The 13,660-nt window shown below is 64.6% G+C and overlaps 1 protein-coding gene across 1 annotated transcript; it reads right to left on the reverse strand.

Annotated features, from left to right (window-relative positions):
- Positions 1–304: 304 nt before the first annotated feature.
- Positions 305–13,261, reverse strand: LOC142025275 (C-Jun-amino-terminal kinase-interacting protein 4-like). Its single transcript, XM_075017901.1, has 27 exons — positions 12,959–13,261; positions 12,294–12,414; positions 11,674–11,744; positions 11,256–11,320; positions 10,821–10,896; positions 10,371–10,494; positions 10,077–10,158; positions 9,440–9,540; positions 9,149–9,200; positions 8,642–8,794; positions 8,234–8,285; positions 7,989–8,119; positions 7,573–7,626; positions 7,225–7,380; positions 6,913–7,042; positions 6,677–6,760; positions 6,317–6,367; positions 5,625–5,781; positions 5,146–5,311; positions 4,927–5,007; positions 4,150–4,217; positions 3,928–4,076; positions 2,902–3,073; positions 2,694–2,804; positions 2,319–2,465; positions 1,920–2,027; positions 305–1,674 (listed from the first exon to the last, which is right to left on the reverse strand). The coding sequence occupies exons 1-27, from the start codon at positions 13,259–13,261 to the stop codon at positions 1,574–1,576; spliced, it is 3,066 nt and encodes a 1,021-aa protein (XP_074874002.1). The 3' UTR covers positions 305–1,573.
- Between the last annotated feature and the right edge of the window lie 399 nt (positions 13,262–13,660).

Genomic DNA, 13,660 nt, shown 5'->3' on the forward strand with positions numbered 1-13,660 from the left:
CTTCCCCCATCAGAGACCCAAGCACTTTACCCCCACTAAACCACACTGGCCTCCTGCAGGTGGGGAAACTAAGACAGACTGGGGTCCATCTGCCAGACTGTCCACCCACCCCACTGAATGGGTTGAACCAGGGTCCAGAGGATTCAGTGAAGGGACCAACCGAGGAGGGCCAGGCCCTGGCCTGAACTTGGATGGAAAACAGCACGCACAGGTGGGGGGAGACAGGCTTCCCTTCTCCCCTGCAGCCAACCAGGCCTTGTCCCCCTAGGAAACCACTACTGTGTACCAGCCAGATGACATTTTAGCCCAGAAAAATAAAGCTTTATTCAATTGTCCCATAGAAAAAGATTCCCGGACGCTCCTGAGACATCATGGCTCAGACAGACTAATGAGAGAGAATCCAACCCTGAGTGTCTCGCAGTCATGGGGGCCACCTGCGTGCACTCCCCCAAGGCAGAGATTGCTAGCAAAAGCCCAGTGAGGACCAGCATTAGGGAGAACCCAGTGCAAGGAGGAAATCCCCACACACTGTCCCCCTTGGGGCCCAGGGAGGAGGGCTAAGATAACCCCTGCCTCACTGCTGGAGATCAGCACGGATTCCATGGGGTAGCTTCAGAGCCAGGCTTCAAGGCCTAAAGCCTCAAAGAAAAGGCCTGGAGGTCCAAGGTGCAGAAGAGAAACTGAGGCACTAAGCCGTGGGAGGATTGAGCAGAGCCAGGAATATAACCCAAGGGCAGTGGAGCTCCACCCTAACCAGCCCCTCCACTCCTGTGTGGAAAAGAATGCAAGAGGGAGGGCCTCTGAGATGGGGGTGGAGCCTGTCAGAGAGCACCACTCAGTACAGGGGGAGGGGAAGGATGTAAATAAGATGACAAGAGCAGGAGGGGCCAGCCAAAGAGGGCGGGGCTTGTAAACAATATCCCTGAGGACAGCTGCCATCTATACTCCTGAGTGTGACAGTGGCCCCACCCCACCGTTAAGGGCACAGAAGAGGTACAGGCGCTGGGGTGTCACTGCACTGAGGAAGGGCAAGGAGGGGGCAGGACGTGCGTGGAACAAGCTGAGGAAGGGGTGATCTTGCAGGAGGGGGGCCGAGGGGGAGAAGGGAGGTTGGGAGGGGCGGGTGGATGAGGCAGTGACAGGGCAGGACAGGGAGTTGTGGGGAGCTGGGGGCGGGAGGCGGGATAAGGCTGTCAGTGAACAGGTGGGGGAGGGTGGCAGCTGCATAGGGAAGATCCAGTAAATGAACAGAAATATAGTTTAGCAAAAGAGTTAGGGGGATTCAGGGCAGGATGGGGCCCATCCACGCCCCCAAGGGGGCTTCTAGGCCAGTTCTGCCCCTCAGCAACTCAGAACGGCAGCAACGGGGATCACAGTGTTGCCCTCCCCCTGGGCAGCAGGGGGTTCACTCAGCCCGTCTCTCCCCGGAGGATCAGGCACTGGAAGGGCAAACCCCCTGACCAGAGCTGGTATCCAGGTATAAGGAGGGGGTGGTGCCTCCCCAGGGAGCAGACAGCGCCCCCACACAGGCCAGGCCAGGCCAGGCCTAGCGCTAGGGCCCATCAGCCCGGGCTCAGGTCCGGACCTGCCACACAATGAGGTGGCTGCGTTCCGAGCGGCGCAGACGGGGGTTGGGCACCAAGAGGTCCCCAAATCGCTCGTCCGTGTCGTCCCCTGCGAAGGGAAAGAGACAGGGAGTCACAGATGAGCCAGAGCCCCCCAGCCAGCATGCAGTGTGGCACCTCTGGGCAAGGGCCTGGGGTCCCCTTGCTTGTGGCTGGCACACGGCTCCTCTAGGGTAGGGGTTCAGGGGCTGGGAACAGAGGTACCCCTCCCCCAGTGGGGGGGATGCAGCCCCAGGACAGGGGCTAGTTAGATAGGGACCCCCTGTAGCAGCGCCATCCCCGCGGGGCACATACCGATCCGGAAGTTGATGTACCCTTCTCCTCCACTCAGCACCAAGGCCAAGGGCTGCTCCTGCTCAGCGCCCTCCGCTCTGCTCCCAGCTACCGAAGCCTTCAGGCAGCCTGGGGTGGGCAGACAGGCTGTTATACTATGTCCCACCTACAGGGAGACCCCAGGGCTGCAGCTGGGAGCCGCGATTCACCCCTCTCTGCAGATAGCACCAGGAGAGAACCCAGGAGTCCCGAAGAACCCTGCCCCCCATCTAAGCTGCTATGCCCCAACCCTCCCATCACTGGGGACTGAACACAGGAGTCCCAGCTCCCAGCCTCCCCTGCTCTAACCACTACAGCCTACTCCCCCTCCCAGAGTAGGAGAGAGAACCCACGAGTCCACGCTCCCAGCCCAGCTGGCACCTGGGACGCAGAGGAAGAACCGGACAGCATCGCGATGCCCGTGGTAGGAAGCCTGGGCGCTCTCCATCACACAGTAGGGGGTGCTGGTGGGCGAGGGGCCAGGCTGGGACCCCACAGCCAAGGGGGCCTCCGAGCACCCAGAGAACTCTGAAGAGGGCAGGAGAGAGGAGGAGGGATGGAGCTTAGAGGTGTGGCCTGTAGAGACACCCCACCCTCCACCCCTCAGGGGCTCCAGCTAGGGACCTTCTGCCCTCCACCCACCTGGGCAGAACGCTGCCGCCCCCTCCGCCCCATAGGATCGCAGAGAACACCCCCCACCACCCCCCACACCAGCAGGGCCGGGGGATCTGATCCCCACTCCAGCGCCCAGACCACCTGCAGCGAAGGGCACAGTTAAGACAGTGCCACTGGCCGTGCCAATCCAGAGCCGCTGGGAGAAGCAACCCAGGGCCGAGATGTGCAGGGAGAAGCCCAGAGTGGTCAGGCCTAGAGAAAGAGACGAGAGGGGGTGAGATCCTGGAGCCAGTCAGGCCCTGGCTGCCTCCCTCACCCCCAAGAGCGGAGAGGCCCCCCGCCAGCTCACCGAACACACGGCGGACGAAGGGCGTCAGGTCCACCTCCTGCAGGGGCTGGCCGGTGGCCGCGTGGAACAGGCGCAGGGTGGGGTCCAGCCGCAGGGAGACCCAGACGCCGTCGCCGGCCGACGCCATGTGCCGCACCTGGCTCTCGGGGCGTCCACTCACCTCGAAGTACCGCTGGGGGGGAGGGGGGCGGGAGCAGAGCCACAGGCTGGAGCCAGGGCTGGCACATCCCCCACTCCCCAAATCCAGCCCCCATCTAGGCCAACCCCAGCGATCTACCAAAATCCCCCTGGCCTATTCGATCTCTAAGCACCCAAGGTGACCCCCGAACCTTATCCAAACGGACCCTGTAAGAGTCACCAGTGGCACCCGAGTCAGTCCCACGGGTCCCCTGGGACCCCCGCAGTGGAGCTCTGCAAATACCCTCTGGGTGGATCCCACGAGACCCTGCGCATAGGCTCATCTCACCAAGGGGATCCCACTGCCACGGAGCTCTCCTCCTATCCCACGAGCCGATCCCGCAGGATCCTGCCAGAGCACCCCATCCTGTGACGTACCACCTGACTGGACCCCGCTTCCCCACCCCCACGAAGGGATCCCAAGATACCTGCTTACCCCACCTGCGCCAGTCCCCCTGCCGTCCCACAGGCCCACCACACAATAGGATGGACCCCCTGAACTCAACACCAGGGCAAAGCCGCCCCCACCCCGAATGGGTCCCCTGAAATCTCCATATTGATTTCTCACAGGAGTTGACCCCTCCCCACCATGCCAGGGTGCCCCCCCCCAGCTGGATCCCATGTGATCCCCAGGATCTTCCACCCTTCTGTATCAGTCCCATGAGATCACCCCCAGGGTGCCTGAGATCTGCCCCCCACCAGCTCACCTTGCCCTTGCCGGTAGATCTCTTAAGATCCAGGGATTCTGCCAAGGATCCCTTGTACCCTTCTGAGTGGGCCCCTTGACTGCCCCCACAAGCCCCTTCCTCCCGCTCCCCCCAGGTCCCATCCCCACACCCCCAAACTCACCTGGACCTTGGCACTGCGCGGCTCTACCACGTAAACCCGGCTGCGGTAGCCGACCCAGACCTGGCCCCCCACGGCCAGGGCACAGCGGATGGACTGGCGGGGGCGCCCCAGGTCCAGCAGGCGGGGGTGCTCCAGGTCCCAGCTGCTGGCTGCAGGGGCAAGGGGACGGAGTGAGTGGGCCAGAGGGCTGCAGGGAGCTGGGGGGCGAGTTCTGACACTTACCAGCATCCCGGTGGAAGATGGCAACGGTCCCATCCCCCAGTGTGGCCACCGCGCGGCCCTGAGCGTAGCTACGAGAGAGAACCAGTGGGAGCAGGTGGCTGGGCCATGCCCCACATCCCAGCATTCCCTAACCTAGCACCTCCTGCCTGAGGGCACAAGGACCCTGACGGGCTGGGATTGCCCCACAGGGGCTGTGAGGGGCCCCAGGTCTACGCTGACAATCCCTGCCTGACATGGGGCTGGCTGGCCCGGCCCGACGGGAACACAGCGTCACTGGGCGCCAATAGACTGGGGCTGGTCCTGTGGCATGGAGACGAACCCAGCAGGAGGGCGAGCAGGTGGCGGCAGCTGCAGCCAGCTCAGAAGCCTCCGGCCGGACTCCAGAGGAATCCACGCAGACGCCAAGGCTGGCTAACACGACCGGGGGACCAATGAGCGATTGCTTGGAGGCCAATTTTCTGGCTCGTCTGGGGCTCGACGTGGTCAGTTTAGCTCACAACTGGTCATCAAACTGCACGCGCCTCAACCGTGGCAGCCAGAAATACTTGTCCCACAGCTGGGCTGGGGGAGGCTCTTGGCTACTGCCAACAAAATTTGGCAACCCTACTTGGAAAAGCTCCGGCGCGCGTCTCTCTCCTGTTGGCAGCTGGCCCAGGACACAATGTTACCGCGCCTGGGTGGTACGGAGCCGGGAACCGACACAGCCATGATGCTGCCAGTGCAGCAATGATCAGCCAGCGCCCCTGCTGCCCCTCTGCGGCCTGGCCCCACACTCACATCACACTGTGCACAGCATCCTCCAGCTGCACCGTCCGCAGGCACCGGCGCCAGTCAGAAGCGGCCGAGTAGATGGAAATGCTGGGAACAGAGCGTGGTGACTTGAGACAGCACCGAGATGCGCCCACCTCTGGGGGGCTGGGTCAGTGGGGAGCCCTTGCCCAGCACTGAGATATGGGCCCTCTGAGGTGGGGCTAGTTACAAAGGACGGCTCCGAACCTGCCCTCCTGGGTGCCCAGCCAGACGGTGTCCATAGTGCCAACGCTCTCGCTGTCTGTTCCAGCCGTCCCCGCCTCCTCCTTTGACTCTGGGTGGTCAGGAGCCAGGGGATCCGTCAGGACCTCGGGTTCCAGCTCTGGGCTCTCGGCACTGGGTGGTCGGTGACCTGGTAGGGATGGGGCGGTAGGGCGTAGACAGCCACAGCCTCCATCTGGCTCATGCACCCCTGGACGCAGCATCGTCTTCCCAGGCCATACGGCAGCTCCACCCACCCCAGGCCGTACAGCTCTCCGCCAGCCTGCCTCGGTCCACACAGCACCCCCGGCTCCATCTGCCCTGGGCCCTCGAGCCCCTGACCCGGCACATACCGCCCCCTCCAGCCGCCCCCATCCACACAGCTCCCTCTGTCCGCCCTGGTCCATGCTGCCGCCCCCTCCACCCGTCGTGGGCCATACAGCTGCCCCCTGCCCAGCACTCACCAGGCAGCCAGGTGGCACACAGCACGTGGGTATTGGGCAGCACAAACTGGGCCAGGACGAGGTTGGCGCGCGTGGCGTCCATCACCATGACCTCGCTGGCCGAGTGTGTTCCGGAGCACACCCACACCAGGCTGGGGGAGCCAGGGCTGGGTGCCCCCTGGGGGAGAGAGGCAGATGCTCACACCCTGCAAGGTTGGTCAAGGGACCCCAGAACTGGGCATCTCTTTGGACGGGGGGGGACTGAATCCCTGCTCCACAGTTACCTCCCCCACGGGGGACAGAGCTTAGCACTGACAGACAGGGGCTCCCCAAAGCCAGATAAACCCCAGTCAGAGGGCCCTGAGCTATTGCTTTCACTCGAGGGGCCAGGTCTACCCCGGCAGTGTGGGGGTGCTGCGAGGGAGCTGCCTTGATTGGGAAGAGAGCCTGGAGCAGCCCCAAAAAAAGACTCTTCTAGTTCCAGTCCCGCCCTCACCGAATGGGGGCTTGGAGGGTCTCCTCGGCTGTTAGGGGGGCTGTCCCAAAGTGGGAGGCAGGGAGAGACACCGAAGGGGGTTGCTGTGGAGGGGGTGTGCACCCCACAATATGGAGACAGCAGGTCTCCCAGGGGGCCACAGGAAGGGCCCCCAGCAAGAGGAAAAAAAGGAAGAGGCCTGTGCAGAGCAGGGGGAATCACCCCCCCAAGAACTCACTGCGTTGCTGCTGTTTGTCCTAGACATGCCTGTTGCAACGGCGCACCACAGCTGAGAGGGAAGGAGGGAGGGAGGGAGAGACGTCATGGCCTGACCCCACTGCTGCTCCCCCACATACTGAGATGCAGCCACCTCTGGGGTGGGGCATGAGGGCTGGATGTTCTGCTGTTTCAATTATTGTAGAAAGTCCTAGTGCTGCCTGGTGGCAACGGGACCAGCCCCACCCCTTGCCAGGCCCCGCCCCACCCCAGCACCCCCTGCTAGGTCTTGCCCCACTCCCTGCAGCCCAGCACCCCCTGCTGGGCCCCGCACCCCCACTCCACCCCCTGCTGCGGAGTCCTCCTTACCCCCTCCACTCACTTTGGTGCTGGGATCTTTCTGGTCCAGTAAGCGCAGCTGAGCCAACATGGGCAGGTCCCGGCCCCCAGACTGCTCTGCCGGGTCCTGCAACAAGCGAAGCTGGGGGTCAGCCAGAGGAGCAGACGGGTCACACGCTCCCAGCCCCCACCACTCCACCCTGGGGATTAAAGGGACAGTGTGACCCAATCACTGCCCCTCACCCCCTGGCCAGCTGCTGGAGCCTTGTGGGCAGGTACCTGGGGGACAGCTGGGGGGCTCCAGCCGTGACCCTGGGCTCGGCCGTGCTGCTTCCAGATGTGGGAGCGGATCTGGCGGTAAAGGTCCTGCTTCTGCTGCTGGGGGGAGAGGCTGGGGGACTCCCCCGTGCTGGGCACAGAGACAGACAGACAGACACTGGGGTGCAGCAGGACATCCCCCCACCGGCACATTGCCCGCCATGCCCCCCTCTTGCTATCCCTTCCCCATCCCCCACCTGGCGATATGGGGCACCACCCTGTGCCCCCTCCCAATCCCCCCACCCCCCACTAGGGCTCCCTGTCCGTACTCACTCAGAGGGGGAGGCAGGGCGGGGCAGGTACCTCACGGCAGTGGGCGTTCTGCCCCCGTTGCCCTGGTGCTCAGGGTAGGAGCTGGGGGCCCCGGGACACGGGGGTGATGCTGGGAATCGCTCGGGGGAGTCGCTGGAGCTGAAGAGTCGGTTGAAGCTGCGCGGAGAAAACGGAGCCGCTCAGAGACACCACGAATGAACATGGGCCCGGCCCAGCAGGGGGCACTGAGGGGAGGGGAGCCCCCCGGGGCCCGGCCCATCGGTCCCAGAATGGGGCTTGGCGGGGGGAGGGGAGCCCCTGGCTTGGCCTAGCGAGAGGGGATCGGGGAAGATGGGACCATGGACGTACAATTTCCAGAAGGAGGATTTCTTCATCTGAGCTGCTTGGACCTCCCGAGATGCTCTTGAGGAAGGAAATAAAGTCATGTGTGAGGGGCCCAGCGGGGAAGGGGCCCCGATTCCCAGCTCCTGCACCCCACCCCAGAGAGGCTGTGTCCCAGTACGGGGTCCCCAGTCCCCTACCCCGCCCCAGAAGGGCCAAATTCCAGCACCGGGCAAGGGGTCCCCAGCTACCCAGCCCTGTGCCAGAGGGGCCATGTCCCAGCAAAGGGTCCCTGGGTATCCAGCCCCCAGCCACACCCCAGAAGGGCCACAGCCCAGCACCAAGCAAGGGGTCCCAGATACCCAGCTCCCAGTCCTGAGTCCCAGCACTGAGGGCTCCCCGGCGACCCAGCCCCTGCCCCCCCACCCATCAGTGTCTCCCACCGGAGCAGCTCTGTCCGCCGCACGGCGTCCTGCAGCTCCATCAGCCGCTCCTTGTAGAGGTTGCGCTCGGTCAGCACTCGCGCCATCTCTGCCCGCGTGAACCGCTTCCGCTGCGAGGCCGGGACCTCCGCCTGCCGCAGGACAAGTCGTTGAACGCCCAGCTGCCACCCACCCCCAGGGCTGGTGAGAGAACCCCGGCTCCCAGCCCTGCTCTAACCACCACCCCTCCCTGCCCTCGGCCTAACCTCAGCATCCTCACTGTTCTGCTTCTTAACATCCTCCAGCTCCTGCCGGACCCTGAAATGAGGGAAAAGAACAATTGGGATCCCGAGCTGAGGGCGGGGGGTCCAGGGCTGCAGGTCAGGAGTGAGGGGCACCGGCAGGGCTGGGGTGGGAGGGACTCAGGGCTGATATTCTCATATCCCGGGTTTGGGGGCGGGGCTAAGATTATTTTAGGATCACACTGAACAGCCTTTGGCCAATAGGAGCACCCCAGGGCACCAAAATCCCACTGCACCCCCCACCCCAATGATCCCCCCCAGCCATGGGGCTCAGACCCCCTCTCCCGCTAGGTCAGGAGGGGTCAGACTCCGGGATGGACGCGCCCGCTGCTGGGCAGTAAGGGAATCAGACGGGGGTGGGACCCCTCTCACCTACTCAGATCCTGCTCGGCTTCGCGCAGACGGCCCTGGCAGCGGCTCAGGGCTTGGACGGCCCCATCCCGCTCCCCCCGCAGTAACTCCCGCTCGCCCATCAGCTCCTCCACCCGGGCAATGAGGTGTCGGCGTGCAGCGTCCAGGGCCAGCCTGCAAGGGGCAACAGTGAGGCCTGCCCAGGCCGAATGCTGGCCCCCAGTCCCCTCCAGGGGGTGCCAACTCCCACAAAACCCCAGGGCAGGGCTGGCTGACTGGCTCAGGGGGGCAGGGGCCTGCCCCCAGCCTAGGGAGCCTGCTGGCTTGGGGGAATCAGGACATGTGGCCTCCCCCAGTACCTGAGAATGGGGGAGCAGGCGGAAACCTGGCAGCTCAAGGACAGGGCACGTCTCTGGGTCCCCCCCCAGCAGGGTCCCTCTAACAGGATGGGGTACAGGGTTCAGGGGAGCTCTTACCTAGTGTTGCCGACTGTCCTGAGCAGACCGACAGGACTGGCAACCCCCTTACCTGGTATCGTGGAGCTGGGCGTTCTCCATTGCCAGGGCCTGCACAGCGTCACCTGCAGACGGGGGCACAGCTTTGACCCCAGTCACCAGGGCCCATCGCCTCCCTTGGCCCTGCCCCCCGGGGGCACCAGGGCCAGACTGTGGGGGAAGCCCATGGCTTGTGGGGGGGACAGGGCCTGAGGCCCAGCTGGCTGGGGAGCAGGTGAGAGAGACACAGGTGTGAGGGTGGGAAGGGAACCAGGTCGGTCCAGGCCAGTGGTTGGCCGGAGCCAGAAGGGCGCCTGGACCTTACCCTGCAGATCAGCCCCCTCATCCACATCCCCCAGCAGCTCGGGGCTCAGGCCAGACACCTCGGCGAAGAGCGAGTCCGTGTTGCGCTGCAGGGCTGGGGGGCTGCGGGGCAGAGACAGGCCCTGTCAGAGCTCGGCCAGAGGAAATATGGCAAGGGCAGAAGCCAAGGACTTGGCTACGGAGGCGGGTATTTCCTCCAAAGCGTGCCTCAGTTTACCTGCCTGGCTGAAGGTACATGTCTGCTGGGGGCCTGGCCCTGGGGTATCGCCCCATCCCATGTACTTAGCTCCCAACTCCAGCTGATGACAGGAGCAGCCACCTTATGCCAGGAACTGGATGAAGCTGAGGCTGATTTCCGACCCCTAAGCCCCCCAGACCTGCCCCAGGCTGGATCTTTGCCCCACTTCATCTGGGAGGGAAACTGAGCCTGACATGGCTGCCTCCCACGCTGGGGGGCAGGGGCAGAAGGGGGGCAGGCAGGCACCGGCCCAGAGCCACAGGGCAGCGCTGGCACTGGAAAGGGGTGATGCTCAGACTAGGGGTGTGACGGAGGCTCTCCCTGCGATGCTGGGCTCATGAGTGGAAATGGGGGCTGAAGGAGGCAATCTGGGCTCCCCCAGGCCTGGCAGCCACCTCACCTGGCTGGTGGGACTGGAGTGGAGTCCAGCTCAGGGGTGGAGCTCAAGATCTCAGCCAACTCCCAGCACCTTGGCGGGGAGCCTAGAAACAGACACAAATTGAAACTGCCGCCCCCCCAAACCTCCATCAAAGACAGACAGACCCATGGCCTGAGGCCAGAGTGGGGTCAGCACACCCCAGACACCGCCCCATTCCCTGCCCCTCTGAGCCAGCTGGGCCCTGCCCTAGGCTGGGCAGGAGCTGGTGTCCCCTAGAGAGACAGGCCCGGTGCCCCCCATATAGACACACTGTACCGTCTCTGGTGAGCACGGCCTTCTCCTGAGCCAGCGGGTGGCTGTTCCTGGCAGGGCGCCCGCACTCCTGCTGGGGTTCAGGTGTCCACTCCAGCAGGGTTGGACCCAGAGACTCGGCAGAGCCCTGCATCCCCCAAAACAGCCAGAGAGAGAGGTGAGGGGTGGGGCAAGTGAGGGGCTTCTTTGGGGCCCCAACCCCACAGCTGCCCCCAGGAGAGGGCCTGGAGCCAGGTCAGCCCATTCCACGAAGGGCACCAAGCCAACACCTCCAATGGACAAGGGAGCCCCTCCCACCTCGAGCCCACTCGCCACAGGGACCCCCAGCCCAAGGCAACCCTCCTCCTCTCCCCCCAGGGGAACCCCCAAGCTCCTCCTTGCCCCATGGAGCCCCAGGTGGGGCAGAGGCTCCATCCAGTGGCCCCTCCCACCCCCACAGAAGGGAAGACCCACCTTACGGGGTTGGGGGCAGCCAAGGTCAGAGGTGTTGGGAAGAAACAGGGGAGGCTGCTGGGGGGCTGACGCCACGCTGGTGGGGAGAAATCAGGTTAGACATTTGCCACGGTGACCCCCCAGTTTTCCCTGAGACCCCTCCTAGGGGTGGTGCCCCCCCGGTGAGCTGCCCCCCTGGTCGTCACCCCCCCCGGGAGCTTCCTCAGCACCCTGAAGCTCAGCGCCCTCCAACATCCACACCCACTTCCTGGCGCTCCTCCGAGCCCCCCAGCTTCCCTCTGCTCCCCTCAGACCCTCTCCAGCTCCCCACCACACAGTGCCCCCGCTCCGCACACCATGGCCCTCCCCCCGCAGCTCCTGGCTCCCCGCTACTCAGCCACCGCCCCCCCCGCCCCCGGAACGACATCCCCAGCTCCTTTGTCCCCCAGCTCACACCTTCTGGGCTGGGGGGCCGAAGGCAGCACGACCTGGGCTTTCAGCTCCTTGTAGCTCTGAAGCATCTGCCAGCAACAAAGGGAGGGGTAGGGGCCCTCAAGGACAAGACAACCCCCACAGACCCTAACAGGACCAGTGAGGTGATGCCAAGCAGGAGGGGGCTTGGGGGGAGGCCAAGTGGGGGGTCATCTCCAGATAGGGCCAGAGGGGGAGGGGACTAGGAGGGGCAGCCATGGGGGCGGGGACAGCAGGGGACAGGTGTGAGGTGAGGGCCAGAGGGGACGGCTGTGGGAGGTAGGGTCTGCTTTGGGGGGCAGGCATGGGGGTGGCTATGGAGGGCAGGGCCAGCAGGGGGGCAGGAGTGGGGACTGTGGGGTTGGGGCCAGCAGGGGACATGGGGGGATCTGGGTGGTCTCACCTTGCTGTGGGTCTGGGCCAGGGCTGACACCTCCTTGAGCAAGGCCGTTTTCTGCTCTTCCATGCTGGCCACTGCCAGGAGGGGAGGGCGGGGGGAGAAAATGAGTGACCCCCCCCCACACCAGAGTCTGCAGGAGCCAGAGCCCATCGCTGCCCCTGAACCAATGGGAGTAAGGGGGCGGGGCCTCACAGCAGGGGCGCAGCTAGGGAAGGGGCAGGACCCCGGGGCGCGGGTGGGGAGGGTTTGCATCTTGCACCTTGATGCTGCTGGGCCCTGAGCCCCACCTGTATGGGGGTGGGGCAGATGGCTGCTCTTTGATCTCATCTGTCCCAGTTACCGAGGCTACTTCATTACCGTAGGGTGTTCCTGGCTCCCCACTTTGTTATTGTAGGGTCTCCAGGCCTGTGCTGAGACACCGGTGGGGTGGGGGGCGAACCCTGTTTCTTCCTCCCATCAAACTCCCCCCATTGCTGACCCCACAGCCCAGTTCTCTCATACCCCCTCAGCCTCCTGGATGCCCCCCAGTCCTGGCACTGCCCCCTGGGCTGCCCTGCCTCCCTCTGTTCCTTCCCTGGACCCAGCCCTATACCACACGCCCCCCACAGTCCCCCAGAACTCACATTGGTCTGCATAGCTCCGGGCTTTCTCGTCCAGGTACCGGCTCTGCCCCTCCAGCCGGCTCAGTGCCGCCCTGTGCCCCTTGCGCTCCTGCTCCACCGTGTCCTCCAGCTCCATGTAGCGCTGCCGGGTACAGGCCAGTGCCAGTGAACCCAGGAGTCTGGGCACCAGGCCCCATCCCAGGCACTGAGGGACATGGGTCCAGGATGCAGTGCACTGAGTGGGGCATGGGGTGGGGGCTGGTCAGGATTGAGGGCCACTACATGGCAGGGCTATGGGTCAGGACACTGCACAGGGAGAAGAGGGGGCTGTGAGTGGGACTCAGAGGCACTGCATGGGGGGACAGGACAGGAGAGCTGAGAATGGGGGTCAGAGGGCGCCAGGCATGGGACAGGTTGGGGGGCTGTGGATGGGGGTCGGAGCCACATGAGGGACAGGTTGTAGGGCTGCAGGTGGGGATTAGGGAGCACTGCATGGGAGACAGGACGGGGAAGCCGCAGGTGGTGGGGGGGTGCCACACAGGAGACAGGTTTGGGGGCCGAGAAGGGGGGCCAGAGGGCACTGCATGGGAGACAGGGTGGGAGTCAGCAAGTGGGGGGAAGGGGGCATGGCACGGGGATGCCACACAGGGGGCTGGGCAAGGGCTGCGGGTCCAGGGACACCTCACCTCCTCTGCCCTCTTGCGCCCGGCCCGCTCCCGTTCGTACTGTCCCAGCAGCCGGAGCCGGTCGTCCTGCAGCAACTCCAGCGCCTCCTCCTGCTCCCGGACCTGCCCTGCAGCTCGCTCCAGAGCCTCCAGCACCGAGACCAGCTGGGGCAGCAAGCCGGCTACCGCCCCCGGCCCATGGGCCCCCACGAGCTGTTCCAGCTCCCCATAGAGCCCTGTGGCCAGCCCGGAAACCAGCTCCTCACAGAGCACTGGGGTGCCTGACTCCCCTTCCCCCCCAAAGATCTCCTCCAGCCCCTCCATGCCCTGCCCCTTCCCCGGTGCCCCCTTCCCCTGCCACCAAAGGCAGCTGAACCCCCACTCCCAGCACCCCAATCAGGGGATCTGGGCAGCTCCTCTCTAGCTCTCACCCAGGGGGACAGGGCTGTTTCAAAATTCCCAAACACCCCCTGCTGTCAGCAAGGGGCAGAGCCGGAGCTGAGCCCGGGATGGGAGTGCGGGAGGCGATGGCAGGATACTCGGGTGGAAAGGAAAAAAAAAATTAAGTTTTTCCTCCCCAGAAAATGGGTTATTTGAAGGGTTTGAAATAAATCAGGAATTTTAACAAGTGGGGAGCGGTGATGGGGGGTGAGCGAGTTAAAGTCACCCACCAGACAGACTTGCGTGAGGGGACTCAATGCTGGCCACAATTCCTGGGGTTTC

This window comes from Carettochelys insculpta, chromosome 22 (genome assembly GCF_033958435.1).
Source record: "Carettochelys insculpta isolate YL-2023 chromosome 22, ASM3395843v1, whole genome shotgun sequence".
Classification (NCBI taxonomy): Eukaryota; Metazoa; Chordata; order Testudines; family Carettochelyidae; genus Carettochelys; species Carettochelys insculpta.